The 17,798-nt window shown below is 47.5% G+C and overlaps 2 protein-coding genes across 2 annotated transcripts; both read left to right on the forward strand.

Moving 5' to 3' along the window:
* Positions 1-357: 357 nt before the first annotated feature.
* On the forward strand, positions 358-1,567 carry LOC120390186 (interferon-inducible GTPase 5-like). Its single transcript, XM_039512594.1, has one exon. The coding sequence runs from the start codon at positions 358-360 to the stop codon at positions 1,540-1,542; it is 1,185 nt and encodes a 394-aa protein (XP_039368528.1). The 3' UTR covers positions 1,543-1,567.
* A 7,272-nt stretch (positions 1,568-8,839) lies between these two features.
* On the forward strand, positions 8,840-17,798 carry LOC120390312 (interferon-inducible GTPase 5-like). Its single transcript, XM_039512887.1, has 2 exons — positions 8,840-9,407; positions 15,720-17,798. The coding sequence occupies exons 1-2, from the start codon at positions 8,840-8,842 to the stop codon at positions 16,952-16,954; spliced, it is 1,803 nt and encodes a 600-aa protein (XP_039368821.1). The 3' UTR covers positions 16,955-17,798.

A 17,798-nucleotide genomic window follows, 5' to 3' on the forward strand; every position in this document is an offset into this window, starting at 1 on the left:
AAAAAGCTTCTTAGCAGAGAGCTCGGGTTGGCCCCAAGGTGTGCAGGATGTGAGGTGTTACCTTCACAGTGTTCAGAGAGTTGCGTTTGGCCACTCTCCAAACATAAGGCAGAACTGGGCAGCCTGAATTCTACATTAACATCATTATTTAGGCAGTGAATAGATAGCAAAATTGATCTGCCTTTGTTGAAAACTCATTCATGTTACACTGAGATTGGTGAAATTATCTTTTTCACCCCCAGCAAAGTACAGCTTCCCATGTGAGCAGGTCGTTTGGAATTTACCAGTTAATAATACATTGTTAGGATCTTTCTATTCCTTTTCTAGGATTTTCTGGTACCATTGCCAGGCGCTGCCATGGCCGAAAAACTCTCCCAAGAGGAACTGAAAGAGCTGAAGGCTGCTTATGAAACAGGAAACCTCACTGGAGCAGCAGCAAAACTGCAGGAGGAGCTGGAATCATTAGAAAAAATCCCACTGGACATCGCCATCACAGGAGAGTCGGGCTCTGGAAAATCATCCTTCGTCAACGCCATCCGGGGCCTGGGAGATGAAGATGAAGATGAAGGTGCTGCGAAGACTGGAGAGGTTGAAACAACAAAGTATCCAAAGGCTTATCCACACCCTTTACTCCCCAATGTAACAGTATGGGATCTGCCGGGAATTGGGACACCGAGTTTTCAGGCAGACAAGTACCTCAAACAAGTAAACTTCAGCTGCTATGACTTCTTCATCATCATCGCCTCAGAGCGCTTCACTTACCACCACATCACACTCGCCCGGGAGATTCACAAGATGGGAAAGAGGTTTTATTATGTGCGCTCCAAAGTGGATGCCGACTTGTACGCAGCTCAGACCCGCCGGCCCAGCACCTACAATGACATGCGGATCCTGCAGGGCATCCGGGACAACTGCATCAAGAACCTGAGGGAAGCAGGTGAGGTCTCCCCACGGGTTTTCCTGATCTGTAGCTGGAACTGGGACAAGTATGATTTCCCGCTCTTGCAGGAGACACTGGAGAATGAGCTGGATGATCAGAAGAGACACGCTTTCATCCTCGCCCTGCCCAACATCTCGACAAAGATCCTGGAAAAGAAAAAGGCTGAACTGAAGAAACATATTTGGAAACTGGCCCTTGTGTCAGGTGCTATTGCCGTTATTCCTGTTCTAGGTCTCTCATTTGCTTGTGATGTAGCCATCTTGATGGTAAACATGAAACGTTACCTCACTGCCTTTGGCTTGGATGATAATTCCCTTACTAGACTCGCTAGGCAGGTTGACAAGCCCGTTGCAGAACTGAAGTCTGTAATTAAAGCAGTTCCTCTGGCCAACTCAATATCAAAAGAGTGGGTGGTGAGTCTACTGTCTAAATCTGCATGTGGTGCAGTGATGATAGCTGAAGAGGCTTTAGATTTAATACCAGTTGTTGGTTCTTTGTTATCTGGAGGAGTTTCCTTTGGAACCACCTATTACATGCTGAACAGCTTTCTGAATGATGCTGCCAAAGATGCCCAAAATGTTCTGGCCAAAGCTCTGTCTTAAGCAAAAGGTAAAGAGTACAAATATCAGCAACACAAGATCCACTGCTACCACCCAGAAAAAAGGCTGAAATCCCATTTCAGTTGTGTCAGAAGCTCTCAAAATTGATCAACCAAAACCAACCTAAATGAAACAAAATAAAAAACAGAGTGAACAAGAGGAGGAGAGAGAAAGAGGCCGGACCAGACTCCTTGGAGTTTTGGTTGGAAATTCTTTTTTCATTGTGTCAAAGATATATTAGTAAAGTGATAAAACCACTTGAAATTGAGAGAAAGTTCCCTAATCAATTTTAAGCTCCCTACAGGGATAGTTAAACTTTCCCATTTATCTCTCACTAGTGGTAAGTGTCTAGTGCAGCAGATTGAATGCAGCAAACCTGTTGTTAGAGACCAGCTTGCTGCTTCCCTGGTTTTCATAGGCTAAAACCCACTTCATCAGATGCATGGAGTGGAAAATACAGCAGGAAGATTATATATGTACAGAGAACATGAAAAGATGGGTGTTGCCATACCAACTCTAACAAGAGTAATCAATTAAGGTGGGCTATTATCAGCAGGAGAAAAAAATGTTTGTAGTGATAATCAGAAGGTGTGAGTAACAGTAGGGGCTAAAAATAGCATGAGGAAATAGTTTTTAGTCCAGACACCCTTAAATTAGGCTTGAATAAAGACTGGGAGTGGGTGGGTCATTACACAAAGTAAAAACTATTTCCCCATGCTAATCTTCCCCCTACTGTTACTCACACCTTCTTGTCAACTGTTTGAAATGGGCCATCCTGATTACCATTACAAAAGTTTTTTGTCTGCTGCTGATAATAGCTCACCTTAATTGATCACTCTCCTTAGAGTTGGAATGGCAACACCCATTGTTTCAGGTTCTCTGTATATATATATATGTATATATCGTCCTATTATATTTTCCACTGTATGCATCTGATGAAGTGGGTTTTAGCCCACGAAAGCTTATGCCCAAATAAATTTGTTAGTCTCTAAGGTGCCACAAAGACTCCTCGTTCTTTTTGCTGATACAGACTAACACGGCTGCCACTCTGAAACTTGATTTTCATGTTTCTCTTGCCATTAAATGCCAGGTTTGATGGGCTCCACACTGTGGCATTTAGGGACAAGGGCAAAACAAATTAAAATGGACTCTGGCTGTGTGAAGGTAGAAACAAAAACACACGATATATTTTTCCCAGCCACAAAGACGACTCTGCCCCACTCCCAACGCTTGTATCCAGCACATCGTCTTTGTACTCTGAGACCATGAGGAATAAACTCTTTAAGAAACTCCTGGATGATTGGAAAAACTGGGTCATCATGTCCCTACATTTCTGCAGCCTGGGCAGAGAGTTAACCCTGTAATCATCACTTCATTGTAAACTGAGATAGCTTTGGATGTTGTTAAATCCATTTCAGAGGCCTTATGGTTAAAATACCTGAGCTGAAATTACCGGTTCATGCAGAGCTGTGATTTGAGTTATTGGTTCTGATTTTATAGCTTTTCCTTATTCATTTCTCTGTACCCAGTGTCAGAGCAGGGGATTGGTCCTGCTCTGAGCAGGGGGTTGGACTAGATGACCTTCTGAGGTCCTTTCCAATCCTAATCTTCTATGATTCTTCTATGATTCTATGATTCCAGTGGGGGCTGCATGTGTGTCTCTGAACCTGACCCTTTGGATTTACTATATTACAAAGTCTATTGCTGTTTGTATCAGGTGATCTCTCTCAATTGACTGACTCATCTTGTAGCCTATAGGATTAACCTGCTTGTTTGAATATATATCTATCTTTTCTTATAGTTTAAGTATTTGGTTTATTGTAATAGGTTTATAGATTTATATTAAAGTAAGTTCAGCTGTAATGCAAGGGACCTATAGGCCATATCCTGTATGTTGAGCTAAGGCAAAGTTAGCATGTCTGGGACCTTTCACTCAGATAGCAAAGTCAACACACATGTTTAAGACCTTTCACCTAGACAGATAGATAATGGTAGAATGGCACAGGGGGCTTCCAAGTCTGTACCTCAAACTTAATATGCACACCACAAGGAAAGAACCAAAATAACCTGGAGAACAAAAATAACACGTGTGTATGATCTAATGTCATTAATATGTATATACATGTCATCAATATGTACAAACATATTAGCCTATGGAGTAAGTGTACCCTGACATTTTTTGTGGGTGAGGAATGAAGTTTGGGCATAGGAGGAAGGATTTCAAGCACTTGTGCCCTATAAAAGAGGTGACCCACCATGCTAGAGTAGATTAGTAGGCTATGTTTGTTTTTCTTAAACTTTCTAAGTTCCAAGGGGACTAGGCTAAGCTTGGTTTCCCTAAGCTTTTTTCTTAGTTTTGTTTATTAGGTTTTAATTTTAAGTTGAAGTTAGTTAACTTAGAGTTTACTTAACTTCGGTAGCTCTTAGCTCTAGCTTCTTCTAAGCTTTGCACCTCTCACTCAAGAATTGAGGAACCTGAACCACCAGAGGTGAGGCTGGTCCTGTGTCTCTCACCTCCAGGTTATCAAGGACGGGTGTGAGTATATTAACCAAAGCTTTGTACCATATAACACCATAATACCATAGATCTTTTGAATAGCAGTAATGCAATTGTAACTGTAACTCTGATTATTTTACCATTTAATTACTACTTCATTTATCTTAATAAAAATTCTTTAAGGCTGTATCAGTCTCAGTGTGAGCTTTCTGTTGGTTTTTTGGTTGGCTAGCTCCCAGTACAGGGTTGGCAGGTGTCCAGTTTTCAACCAAAATGTCCGGTTGAAAAGGGACCCTGGTGACTCCGGTCAGCTCCGCTGACCATGCTGTTAAAAGTCCAGTTGTTTGTACAGTGGGGCTGAGGCAGGCTCCCTCCCTGCCTACCTTGGATCCACACAGCTGCCAGAAGCAGTGGCTCCTATGCATAGGGGCAGCCAGGGGGCTCCAATTGCTGCCCCAACCCCAAGCACAGGCTCTGCAGCTCCCATTGGCCGGGAACCAGGAGCAATGGGAGCTGTGGGGGCGGTGCCTGTGGATGGGGCAGTGTGCAGAGCTGCCTGGCTGTGCCTCTGCGTAGGAGCCAGAGGGGGGACATGCGGCTGCTTCCAGGATCTACTTGAGATAAGCCCTGCCAGGAGCCTGCACCCATTTCCCTCCCATGCCCCTACACCCTGCCCCAGCCCTGATCCCCCTCCTGCCCTCTGATCCCATCGATCCCAGTCTGGAGCATGCTCCTGCACCCCAAACCCCTCATCCCCAGCCCCACCCCAGAGCCCGCATCGCCAGACAGAGCCTTCATCCCCCCACACCTCAAACCCCTGCCCCAGTCCAGAGCCCTCTCCTGCTCTCCGAACCCCTCATCTCCAGCCCTTCACCCCAAATCCCTCATCCCCGGCCCCACAGCAGAGCCCTCATCCCCCCTCCCATATCCCAACCCCCTGCCCCAGCTCAGTGAAAATGAGCCAGTGAGTGAGGGTGGGGGAAAGCGAGTGACAGAGGCAGGAGGGATGGAGTGAGTGGAGAGCGGGACCTCAGAGAAGGGGCAGGGTGGGGCCTCGGAGGAGAGGAGGGGCGGGACAGGGGGTGGGCAAGGGTGTTAGGTTTTGGGCGAGTAGAAAGTTGGCGACCCTATCCCGATGTAAGGGTCTAAATGAACTGAATGAATTCTCCCCTGACAGCTAGCTGGGAGGGGGAGAGATTTCTGGAGCAGACTGTATTTGCATGAACACACCTACTTTGCCTAGATATCCAGCAGACAGAGCTGTGCTGCTCAAAATAACCAACTTTGGCTGGTCTTGGGTTACAATCATTTTTCCGTTGGACCATATGAACTGGAATCATAAACTCACTGAATGTGAAATCTCACCAAATGAAGGTCAATCCATCCTCACCATCATATCCACTCATTATACTCCACATCTGAACATAGCCATTATATGAGCAACGTACCCTCATATTTCAATTTCTGTACTTTGACCCATCAAACTTTTACCCCCAGTCAGAGATACTGCAGATTATGTATACCTTACGCCATCCAATCTTAAGCCAAACTTCGCACCCCCTAAGAATCTGTACGTTATTCCCTGATAACCAGAAACTTCTACGCTTAAACTCTGTACCGTTCACTTTTTTTTAAACATCATCCTAAAAAAATTTTTAAAACTGAATGCAGGGGTAGTGAAATGCTGTTTCAATGTTGTTTCATTATTGTATGAATACAGAGAAGCAGGACTGTGCTGAACCTGTCCCAGATGAGGAGGTCACCCTCCACTGAAAGAACCTCTTTAAGCCAGGGGCTCGAATGCCAGAGCCCTCTGAAAATAAGAGAGGGGGGGACAGATATCCCAGCCAGAAGATGTGGGCCCTCCCCAAGGGACTTCTCTGGATTGGTTTAACCTGTTTCCCCCACTGTTCAATGAAGAAGCTACATAGAGATCATTAGGAGTCTCTTTGTTATGTTAAATACTCAATCAGAGCTGAAATGGGTTGGGGTAGGACTGTGTTTCTGCCCTGTCTGCTAAGAGCTAAAAATCACTGAGAGCTGAAATGGCTTGGTGGGGGGCAGTGTTTCTGCCCAGCCTGCAAAAAACTGACAATTACTAAGAGACTAATGTGCAGAGGTCACAGCAGAGAGGTGGGTGGAAGCAGAAGGTGACTGACGGTCGGATGGTGAATGAGTGGCTGGGGAGGCAGAGAGGGACAGCAAGTGGCTGTGGAGAGGCTTGGCGAGAGCGGTGAGCAGGTGGCCAGCAGGGTGGCTGGCAGAGAGAGGTGGCGAGCGAGTGCCTGAGCAGCAGAGTGGGTAAGGTGCCTCTTTACGCCCCCGTCCCCGCTCCACCCAGGATGGGAGTCGAACTCTGCAGATGCATCTCTGAACTCTGGCTCTGCGCTGACCAAGGACAGCAACTGTGAGTAGGGTTCAGAGAAGGGTCAGGCACGTGAAAGGGAATTTTGGGTTGCTGGACTTAAGAACCTGAGGGGAAAAGGACACTGGCCAACCTATGTGGTGGTGGGTATTTTGCTCATGGTTTATGTTTATGAACATGGATGGTGGGTGAACAGCTGGCTTGGGAAGACTACTCCCCCAGCCCCACCCCTTCCGCCCGAGGCCCCGCCCCTTCTGTGCCCACCAGAGCCCAGCCCCCACTGTGGCCGCTGGCCCCTGCCCCATGCCCCCAGTCCCCCCATTGTGGCCGCTCTAGCACACACACACCCCCGGAGTGCTGGGGGCCGGGCAGCACAACCCCCACCCCTCCGGCCCCAACAGAATGGCCCCAGCCTTCCCGGCTCCAGAATGCCAGGGGGCCAGACAGTGCGGCCCCAGCTATCCTTCCCCCAGAGTGTCAGGGGGCCAGGCAGCCATGGGAGAGCCAGCCGCCTGCAGAGTGGGCGGGCCACATCTGGCTGTTTGGGGAGGCTCAGCCTCCCCCTCCCTCTGATACCTGGCGCCCAAGTTTATGAACCCTGTTTGCGGTGTTTTCACAAATTAACTCCAAATTACTTCCCTCCTTTTATTAAAAGTTTCTTTTCTACAATCAGACTCTGTGCTTGCGAGTGCGGAAGTTTTACCTCTCAGAGGTGCCCAGGGGTGGTGTGTAATTTTCCCAGGTTACTGGGTGGGAGCTCAAGCCAGTTCTGTGTTGTATCGATAGAAAGGAACCCCTAGATACTGAACCCGGCCCTGGTTGCTGCTGGCTCCGTCTGGCAGAAGGGTTACACCAGCACCAAAGGAAGGGGAAGGGTCGATGGGAAATCAGGATCCTGAGACTGACAGTCCCCAGGAGCAATGGGGAGAGGCCAATGCTCCAGGTCAGCCTGCTTGCTGTTTAATAAACTGTATTTGCTTTGAACTGTACGTAATGATCAGTGAGTCAGTGAAGCATCCAGTGCAGAGAGAGCACCCCGGAGTGCGGACACCCCAGCCCCTGCCCTAAGTGACCACAACAAGGTTGGGGGTCAAGCCCCCCCCAGGAACCCTGGGCCCAGCCTTGTTGGGGTTACGAGGACTCTGCCAGACAGGAGAGTGGAAGGGGAGCCCTCGAGGGCAGGGAGGCCTCTGGGTAAAGGACGTGGGATCACCTGCCCCTCTTTTCCAAAGCCCCCTGGGTTACAGCTCTGTGTCTCTGCCTTCAGTCCTGGGCAGCCACAAACGTGCCTCAGTCTGCTCACAGCTTGTGCTTTGTCTGTAGCTGTGCAGCTTGCAGTCCTGCTGCGGTCACATGCTCTGCTCTGCTCTGCCGACTCCTAGTTGTTAACAGCCAACGCCCGGTCACTGGTCTCTGTTGTGTCTCTGAGTCTGAGGCAATTTCATTCATATGGGGACAGTTCTTTGTAATTCCTTCACACCAACCCAGCCATGCCTATGTGACACCCTCACGCCATTCCTCAGTCCCACTGTGCCGGAGGAGTAATTAGTGAGAGGGGAAACTGAGTCGTGCATATTTCCTATCAAATATTTCCATGTTCTCCACAGACTGATTTCCAGAAGTGCTGAGCTCCCACAGCTGCAATGGGAGCTGCAGTTGGAACTGCCGGTGCTCAGCACCTCTGGGAATCACAGGGGGGACATGAGGGATAAGAAGGAGAGACAGACAGACAGACATGCACAAACGGGGTGGAGAGAGAAAATGGGGCTCAGAGCCCTCAACACCTCAGCATAGTGATCTGGCTCCCAGCCCATGGCCAGTTCTGACTCTTGCCTCTGCTACCTGCCCCCAGAGACATGCTGATCTTTCTCTCCCCTGTCCCTCTTTGATCTCTCTGCAGTCTGGCCAGTCCAAGCTCACCCCAGCAGCTGGCTGGATGATGCCAATCAGCAGGGCCCCACGAATTGCCACTGGCAGCTCTGCTCCTGACTTATTGTCCTATTCAGATTGTGGGCCTCAGATCCCAGAATCCACTTTTAATCCATCCGTGGTACCCGATCAGGTGCTCAGATACCACTGTGATGGGCGTTGCACAGGCACCTAGATCGATAGGGCAGAGCACTCTCTCATGATGAGGCCATCAGTAAAGGAGGAGAAATGAGCGCCATTCTGGAAACATAAAGGTTTAGAGAGGGACTAAGCTAGGAGCTGGGTTTGCTCACTGGCCAGACACAGATTTCCCCCATTCAGAACAAAATTCTCCCTCTGCTTTTTCCTCCTCCTCTTAACTCTTATCTTTGCTGAAATCAACCTTTTCCCGTGAGAAATCTTAGTCGAACGAGCTGTTGTGACTTTGCCTGATGAAAACAGCTAATTGCAATCTTTCTTTCCCTTTCCTAAGGCACACCTGAGACTGATTGAACCGCTGCCAAGCTGCCATGGGTGCTAAGTTCTCCAAAAAGGACATTGAAGAATTAGAAGCTGCTGCCAAAACAGGAAACCTCGCAGAAATAGCAGCAAAGCTGAAGGTGTCTGTAGAGTTGATAGAAAACACCCAACTCCACATCGCTGTCACGGGAGAGTCGGGCTCCGGAAAATCGTCCTTTGTCAATGCCATCCGGGGACTGGGAGATGAAGATGAAGGTTCCGCTGAAACTGGGGTGATAGAAACAACAATGGAGCCAAAGGCTTATCCTCACCCTGTACTCCCCAATTTAACAATATGGGATCTTCCAGGAATCGGGACTCCCAAGTTTCAGGCAGACCAATACCTCAAAGAGGTAAAATTCAACAACTACGACTTCTTCATCATCATCGCCTCAGAGCGCTTCACTTCCCACCACACCAGCCTCGCCCAGGAGATTCACAAGATGGGGAAGAGGTTTTATTACGTGCGCTCCAAAGTGGATAATGACTTGAAAGCTGCAAAAAGGAAAAATAATTTCAACAAGGAGAGAACCCTGCAGGAGATCAGGGAGGACTGTGTAGAGAACCTGATAGAAGCAGGTGAGGCCTCCCCGCGGGTTTTCCTGCTCTCCAGCTGGGAATTGCACAAGTACGATTTCCAGCTCCTGCAGGAAACACTGGAGAGGGAGCTGGATGCTCACAAGGGACTCGCTTTCATCCTGGCCCGGCCTGACATCTCAGAAAAGATCGTGGAAAAAAATAAAGTGAAACCACTGAAGCATAGATCGAAACGTGCCTCGGTCTCATCTGCTATCGCTGCTGATCCTGACCCAGGTTTTACCTTTGCTTGTGATATTATCATAGGGCTTGAATCAGGGGGGCTACAGAGCAGGATGGTTTATCAGCCACCTGTCCTGTGAGGCCATCTTGTTCTCTAAAATATCCACTATTTCCAAAAATTTAGTCTCTGGCTCTAATACTTACATAGAAAACCTTCAGAACGTGGCCCACCACGTATAACCATTGTTTGTTGTCTGCCTGAGTCTGCAGAGAGCCTGAAACAATCACTCTGAGAATGGTGAACTGCCCCATGCTCATCAACTGAGGTGTTGACCTCAGTGATGATCATTTAAATGGTGCCTTTGTAAATGATTTCACTGCTGTTGACAGCAGGGGAGAGGGAGGAAAAGGAGACTCTGCACAGTCTGATGTGAGAGATGTCTGAAGTGGGCAGAGTTTAGTCTGAGGGCAGAGTTTAGGAAGGAACCACTAAGTCGTTCCCCAGTCTGACTGCTCTGTGCCCTTGGGGCCATCCAGGGTTATTTACTAAAGAGCTTTTGCCTGAACAAGGCATTGGACGTTGATCTTTCTGATAAGCTCTGGCACCCATCACAGAGCTGACGTCTGATATTAACACACAAAAGTCATTGGTAAAGTTAAGGTGACTCAGCGGAACCTCTGATCCGCAAACCCTTCCAGCGTTGGGAGCTGAAACCAGTGGACCTCCCACAGGCATGCCACCAAATCCGCATTACCAGCAAACCTCCCGCAGGCGCGCTGCTGAAAGCCGCCTGATTGCCGTGCTTGGGGCGACAAAATACATAGAACCGCCCTTGCTACTCAGCAAACTGATATTTCTTTGGAACTGGCTAGGATTGCTGCACAGAATGACACGACAACTGGGAAAGGAAGGGGGACATTGTTATGCAAGAAGGTTTTTTTTAATAGGGAAACCCCTACGCTACAGGAAAAAAGAGATGTTCTGGTGAGGTTTGCAATCAAATAGTTGGGCCTGAGAGATACAGGAGGGAGTTGCTCCGGAAAACCCAGGATGCCCCATTCATGGGTCATTCGGAAGTGGAAAAAAAATGGTGAGAGGCTGAAGCAAAACTTCTACTGGCCTCATATGTTTCAGACAGTGAAAGATTATTGAAAAAGTTGTGATTTGTGTCAAAAGAGTCAGGGCTTAAAGGGACTTTGTAACCTCCACAACCAGGGATGGCTCCAGGCACCAGCGCACCAAGTGCGTGCCTGGGGCAAGAAGCTGCTGGAGGCAGCCTGCCGGTCCCTGTGAGGGCAGCAGTCAGGCTGACTTCGGCAGTGTGCCAGCGGGAGGTCTGCCAGTCCCAAGGCTTCAGCGGAAATTTGGCAGCGGGTACGCCGAAGGCGCAGGACAGTAGACCTCCTGCAGGCATGCCGCCAAATCTGTATTACCAGCGGACCTCCCGCAGGCATGCCGCAGAAGCTGCCTGACTTCCATGCTTGGGGCGGCAAAATACATAGAGCTGCCCCTGTCCGCAACCTTTGCTCATTACTAAAGAGGCTTTTTGCCAGAGTGTCTGTAGATTTTGTGAGACTTCTCACTAAACCTGCCAGGAGCACAAAGAAAATATACTTGTGGTAGATTCTGCTCCTAGGTACCCTGAAACCACAGCCTTGTCTAATATTGAAGCTGAAACTGTGGCCCTGGCTTTATTTACCATTTTTAGCAGAGTAGGTTTTCCCAGAGAAATCTTGACAGACTGTGTGTGTCCTGTTTTCTGACCTGAGATTGGCACTTTTAAGTTGTGAGCCAGACAGTGTGACAACTACTTAAAATTGGTTAACTACAAAGAGAACAACAAATTATTGCATGAACACAACCAATAATCTTACCGCAAAGTTAACCCATGATTAAATGACTTTTTTCCCATCCTTTTATCCTTATGTGGTTTACTTAGCAGCTTATACATACCCTTGTGGAAAGAATAGGTTAAGGTTTAAATCTATGTATCCCAGGTGACACTTAGAGATCTATGCTGAGATTTGCTGTGAACCTAGGTTAATCAATACCCAATGGTAAACTTAATTATAATAATGATATATGAAAAAGTACACACATAAATAAATATTAAAAACCATGACAGGACATAGAGTCATGTTGACCTTGAGTATGAACTTTAATTGGTTATATTTTTAATAAGTTTACATTAATGGATTTAATAAGGAGCTTTGAAGAAGATTGACTTTAAGACTTGGTAGAGTGAGGTAATAATAATGGTAACTTTATAAGCATGTGCTATTACCATTAATGGCCACACACACGTGCATGTCTAGAAAAAGGCTAGGACAGGACTGTGCAAATGTCCTGTTAAGGAGACAAAAAGAATATAGTGACTTAGAAAAAGAAAAAAATTCTCTGCTCTTGAGCTTGCTTGTCTTGTGGAGCTTCAGAGTCAGTCAGGAACTGCAGTTTGGGGACCCAGGCAATGTCTTCTGACTCAGGTACCATCAAGCTAGTGGGGCTGTTCTCAGGTCAGCTGGCCAGTCTGCAATGTCTGTGTCTCTACTTTCCTTGGAAGAGGAAGTAGGAACATCGGCAGTTGAACTGTCATGGTGGTGACCTCGAGAGTGGCAGGGGACCTCTCACCTCGACTGCATCGTCCAATCCTGATTAGTCTCCATGCATCTGAAGAAGTGGGGTTTTGACCCATGAAAGCTTATGCCCAAATAAATCTGTTAGTCTTTAAGGTGCCAGCGGACTCCTTGTTGTTTTTGTGGATACAGACTAACACGGCTGCCCCTCTGATACCCGATTACGCAATGTCATTCTGACTCTTGGTCCATTTTGGGGGTTCGTTTAGAGTGCTGTTTCTTCGTTATGTCCATGAATCTGTTTTTTCCCCCAAAGAAACAACACCGAGAGAATAACAGGAGGTGATGACAGTATCACTATCTCAAACCTTGTGTTTAGGGATGGACCAACCTTTTCAATGACATGGGCCTCATGTCTAGTTGTGCAGCAGCTCCTCAGACCACATACAGAATCAAAAGAGCGTTCTCTGTGCGGCATGACCTCGCACGCACTATACGTGTGATGTCATGCTGTGCAGAGGGTGCCATTTTGTAGAGCAGGTCTGCTGCAGGGGCAAAAACATTCTGGGGCTGATTGGAAATGTTCCGCAGGCTCGACCCAGCCCATGAGCCCACACCTGGACCAGCCTGGCTGGCCATAGCACATGACCCCCACTGTCTTTTGACTTTCAAAAGTACAGAAGTAGTTCCCTAGCCATTCGCACATGCTTACACTTCCTCAGGATGGACAAGGCCTCCTAAATAAAACAAGAATTTGCAGAACTAAAACTACAGCTGGGATCCTGGGTGAAAGGTTACTTCACTCTATCAGGGCTTAAAGTCAAGCTACTTCAGAGCTACTTATTAAATCCATTAAAATATAACCAATGAAAGTTTATACTCAATGTCTACATGACTATATGTCCTACCCTGACTTTCAATATTTATTTATTTATGTGTGTGCTTTGTCATATATCATTTTTATAATACCTGCTGGTATATTTTACCTAGAATCATCTAGTCTGACCTCCTGTATATCACAAGCCATAGGACTGTATATAGTTCCCCTGTGTTGAGCCCAAAAACTTGTATTTGACTAAAGCATCTTCCAGCAAGGCCTCCAGTCTGGATTGGAAGATGCCAAGAGGTTTAGAATCCATCACTTCCTCTGATAGTGTGTTCCAATTATTAATCACCCTCACTGTTTAAAAGTGGTGCCTTATTTCAAGTTTGAATTTTCTGGATTTCACCTGGAGCCATTTGTTCTTTTTATGTCTTTCTGTGCCAGATTAAAGAGCCCTTCAGTGCTTGGTGTCTTCTCCCCGTGAAGATACTGATACCCCATAATCAAGTCAGCTCATGATCTTCCTTTTGATAAGTTAAATAGCCAGGGGTGAAAGTAACTTACAGGACTTACCGGTACTGCCGGAGTCCTGAGGGGGGCATGGCCTAATCCAGAAGGGATGTGGCCTCATCCAGAAGGGGCGTGGCCTCGGGATTTAAAGGCTCTGGGGCACCAGCTGTGGCTGGGAGACCCAGGGCCTTTAAATCAACCAGGGCCTCCCAGCTGCAGAGGTGGCTGGGAGGCCCCCGGAGCTCAGGGGCAAATTAAAGGGCCTGGGGCTCCGGCTGCTGTGGGGAACCCTGAGCTTTGCAGGGCTGGGGCAGGGATTTAAAGTGCCAAGAGCTCCTGCCGCTGAGGGGAGCTCCAAGCCCTTTAAATCCTGGCCCCAGCCCGGCCACTGGAGCCGCAGCCGGGATTCAAAGGGCTCTGGGCTGCCCGCAGCGGTGGGGAGCTCTGAGCCCTTTAAATCTCAGCTGTGGCGGGGGGTTTAAAGAGCTCTGGGCTGACTGCCACCGCGGCAGCCCAGAGCCCTTTAAATCCGACCCCAGCCCAGACACCGGAGCTGTGGGTGGGGGGTTTAAAGGGTTCTGGGCTGCCAGCTGCGGCGGGGAGCCCAGAGCCCTTTAAATCCCCACAGCGAAAGCCGGTGCAGTCCGGCACGGCGTACTGGCTTTTGCCGGTACCCATACCGGCTTGTACCGGCTTACTTTCACCTCTGTAAATAGCTGAGCTCTGTAAGTCTCTCAGTATTGGGCAGTTTCTCCAGCCCTCAGATAATTCTCATGGCTCTTCTCTGCACTGTTTTCAGTTTTTCCAATATCTTTTTTAAACCGTGGACCACAGAACAGGATGCAGTGTTCTAGTATAGGTAAAATGACCTCCTGACTCCTACTCATTACTCCCCTCTTTAGACATCCATGGATCACATTAGCTCTTTTTGCCACAGCATCGCACTTGGCGCTCATGTTGAGTTGCTGGTCTGCTAAGACCCCCAAATCCCTTTCAGAGTCCCTGCTTTTCAGGATACAGTCCCCCGTTCTGAAGACAGGGCCTGCATTCCTTGATCCTAGTTGTCAGACCTTATATTTAGCCGTATTAAACTGCATTTTGGTTGAATGACCCCTGCTCACCAAGTGATCCAGATCTCTCTGTATGATGGTCCAGACCTCATATTTACCACTCCGGTGATCTTTTTGTCATCTGCACATTTCATCAGGAGTGATTCTATATTTACTTTTTGGTCATTGATTAAAATGTTGAATAGAGTTAAGCCTAGAACCGATCGATGAGGAATCCCACTAGAAACACCCCCAGGGAAACATACTGACAGACCTATACCGGTAGAATTGCACTGCTATAACTACCCTTATTTCAGAATACGAGTGTTTTGTCCCAGTTTAGTTTATAGCATTTTAAAAGTGTCATAAGCTCACCCAGCAAAAGGCACCTATTCCAGAGAGTGTCCACAGGGCAGCTATAGCAGTCTAGTTAGACTGGCACGGCTCTGCTGGTAAATGTCCAATGTATACAAGCCCTTTGTCCAATGACTAGAATCAAAGTGGCCAGATTTTCTGTCGATGGTAAAACACGGGGGACACTTCATGCTGATACGTAGGAAGGGTGGATGAGGTCATATCTTTTTTTGGACCAACTTCTGGCAGCAAAAGAGACAGGATTTCAAGCTCCCTGGAGCTCCACAATGGATGCTGACTTGTATGTGTTTCAGACCTACCAGCCCAGCATGTACAGTAAAGCTTGAAAACTTGTCCCGTTCACTAACAGAAGTTGCTTTAGCAAAAGATATTACCTCACTTACCTTCTCATAATATCCTGGATCCAACACAGCTACGGCAACACTGCAAACAATAGATTGGAAAATTGTATAAGTTTGGAAGGGCTAGCTCAGTGGTTTGAGCATTGGCCTGCTAAACCCAGGGCTGTGAGTTCAATCCTTGAAGGGGCCACTTAGGGATCTGGGGCAAAATCAGTACTTGGTCCTGCTAGCAAAAGCAGGGGGCTGGACTCAATGACCTTTTAGGGTCCCTTCCAGTTCTATGAGATGGTGTATCTCCATATATTATATTATCCATTGTTACATTTCCATTACAAACTTGTGCATTTTAAACTCATGGTGTTGAAATTAACCTTGTCCCTCAACAAACTATAGATGAACCAGCTGTTGTGACATTGTCTGATAAAATAACTAATTGCAATGTTTCTTTCCCTTTTCTAAGACTTGCAGCTAAAACCAAGTGACCCATTGTCAGCAGCTGCCATGCCAACGTTCTCCAAAGAGGACAATGAAGAATTAGAAGCTGCTGCCAGAACAGGAAACCTCTCAGAAATAGCAGTGAAACTGAAAAAGTCTCTAGAGTCATCAGAAAATACCCCACTGCACATCGCTGTCACAGGAGAGTCGGGGTCTGGAAAATCATCCTTTGTCAACACCATCCGGGGACTGGGAGATGAAGATGAAGGTTCCGCTGAAACTGGGGTGGTAGAAACAACGTTGGAGCCAAAGGCTTATCCTCACCCTGTACTCCCCAATTTAACAATATGGGATCTTCCAGGAATCGGGACTCCCAAGTTTCAGGCAGACAAATACCTCAAAGAGGTAAAATTCAACAACTACGACTTCTTCATCATCATCTCCTCAGAGCGCTTCACTTCCCACCACACCAGCCTCGCCCAGGAGATTCACAAGATGGGGAAGAGGTTTTACTACGTGCGCTCCAAAGTGGATGCCAACTTGTACGCAGCTCAGATCCGCCGGCCCAGCACCTACAATGAGGAACAGATCCTGCAGGTCATCCGGGAGAACTGCATCAAGAACCTGAGGGAAGCAGATGAGGCCTCCCCACGGGTTTTCCTGATCTCCAATTGGGAACTGCTTAAATACGATTTCCACTTGCTGCAGGACACACTGGAGCAGGAACTGGATGCTCACAAAAGACTCACTTTCATCCTGGCCCTGCCCAACATCTCGGCAAAGATCCTGGAAAAGAAAAAGGCTGAACTGAAGAAGGAGATATGGAAACTAGCTCTTGTGTCTTCTGCTGCTGCTGCCATCCCTCTCCCAGGTCTTGGTCTTGCTTGTGATATTACCATCCTGGTGACATCCATGAGACATTACTGTAAGGCCTTTGGACTGGATAGAACCTCACTCACTAATCTTGCCAACAGGGTGGGAATGACCGTCCCAGAGCTGAGGGCGGTTATAAAGTCCCCACTGGCTGCAGAAATATCTAAAGAGCTTGTAATCAAGCTGCTAAGCAAGGCTGCATGTGGTGCAGCGATGGCAGCTGAAGCAGCTCTGAGTTTTATCCCATTACCAGTGGTGGGGTCTCTGCTAGCTGCAGGAGTTTCTTTCGGGACCACGTACTACATGCTGCAGAGCTTTCTGAATGAGGCTGCGGAAGATGCTCAGAAAGTTCTGAGCAAGGCTCTTGAGGATGAAAAATTCAAATAAGAACAAACAATCTAGTGCATCAAATATCAAAAATTCTTAAAGTGATTGCAAAAAAATGAGAGAGAGACCAGATGAGATTTCCAGGGTTTCTGATTGGGATGTTTTAACCATTGCATTAAAGAGGCGCTCCAGGGAACTCCAGTTATACACTCTATAGGGTTAGCTGAGGAAATGTTTCTCTATCACCAGTGCAAAGGGTCTCCTGAAGCAGATTCAGTGCAGGAAATATGTTACCAGGGAACAGCGTCGCCAGCAAGGGATGTTTTCTGCTTCCATTTCTGTTTTTCTTTTTCATTTTTCCTCTGCCAACAAGGGTCAGGTTAAATGGTTCCTGTCTTCAGCCCCTGGGAAAACAGTTATTTGGAGAAGTAAGATGATGCCCCAGAAAATCATCTTCTTTATTTTCTGTATTGCTGCAGCATAAATCAGTCATCAAGCCGCACTGGGGTAGGTGCTGTGCAAACATATAAAGGGCTTAGCTCAAGTGTGGTGGTCCTTTCAACGTGGAGGTTTAGCTGGCCTGAGAGGCACTATAGGCTAAAACATGAGTGACTCCTGCTCATCAGCTGCTAATGTAATGGGGCAAGGGGAGGCAGGGGCCATTATTCTTCATTGACAAACAAATCTTATTAATGCAGAGTTCAGCTTGCCTGGCAATAGCTCAGCCCTTCCAGAACAGCGAATTCAGCAAAACTCAAGCCGGTGAACACCAGGAAATACAGAGTTAGCTACAAGCCCCCACACCCTTAACTCTGCCCTCTTTGAGTGATGCCCCAGTACACCCCTAACACACATACTCACCCTCTGCCTTTGCAGATAGTGCATGTCCCTCAGGGAACAGGGC

Source organism: Mauremys reevesii, linkage group 24, assembly GCF_016161935.1.
Source record: "Mauremys reevesii isolate NIE-2019 linkage group 24, ASM1616193v1, whole genome shotgun sequence".
Taxonomy (NCBI): domain Eukaryota; kingdom Metazoa; phylum Chordata; order Testudines; family Geoemydidae; genus Mauremys; species Mauremys reevesii.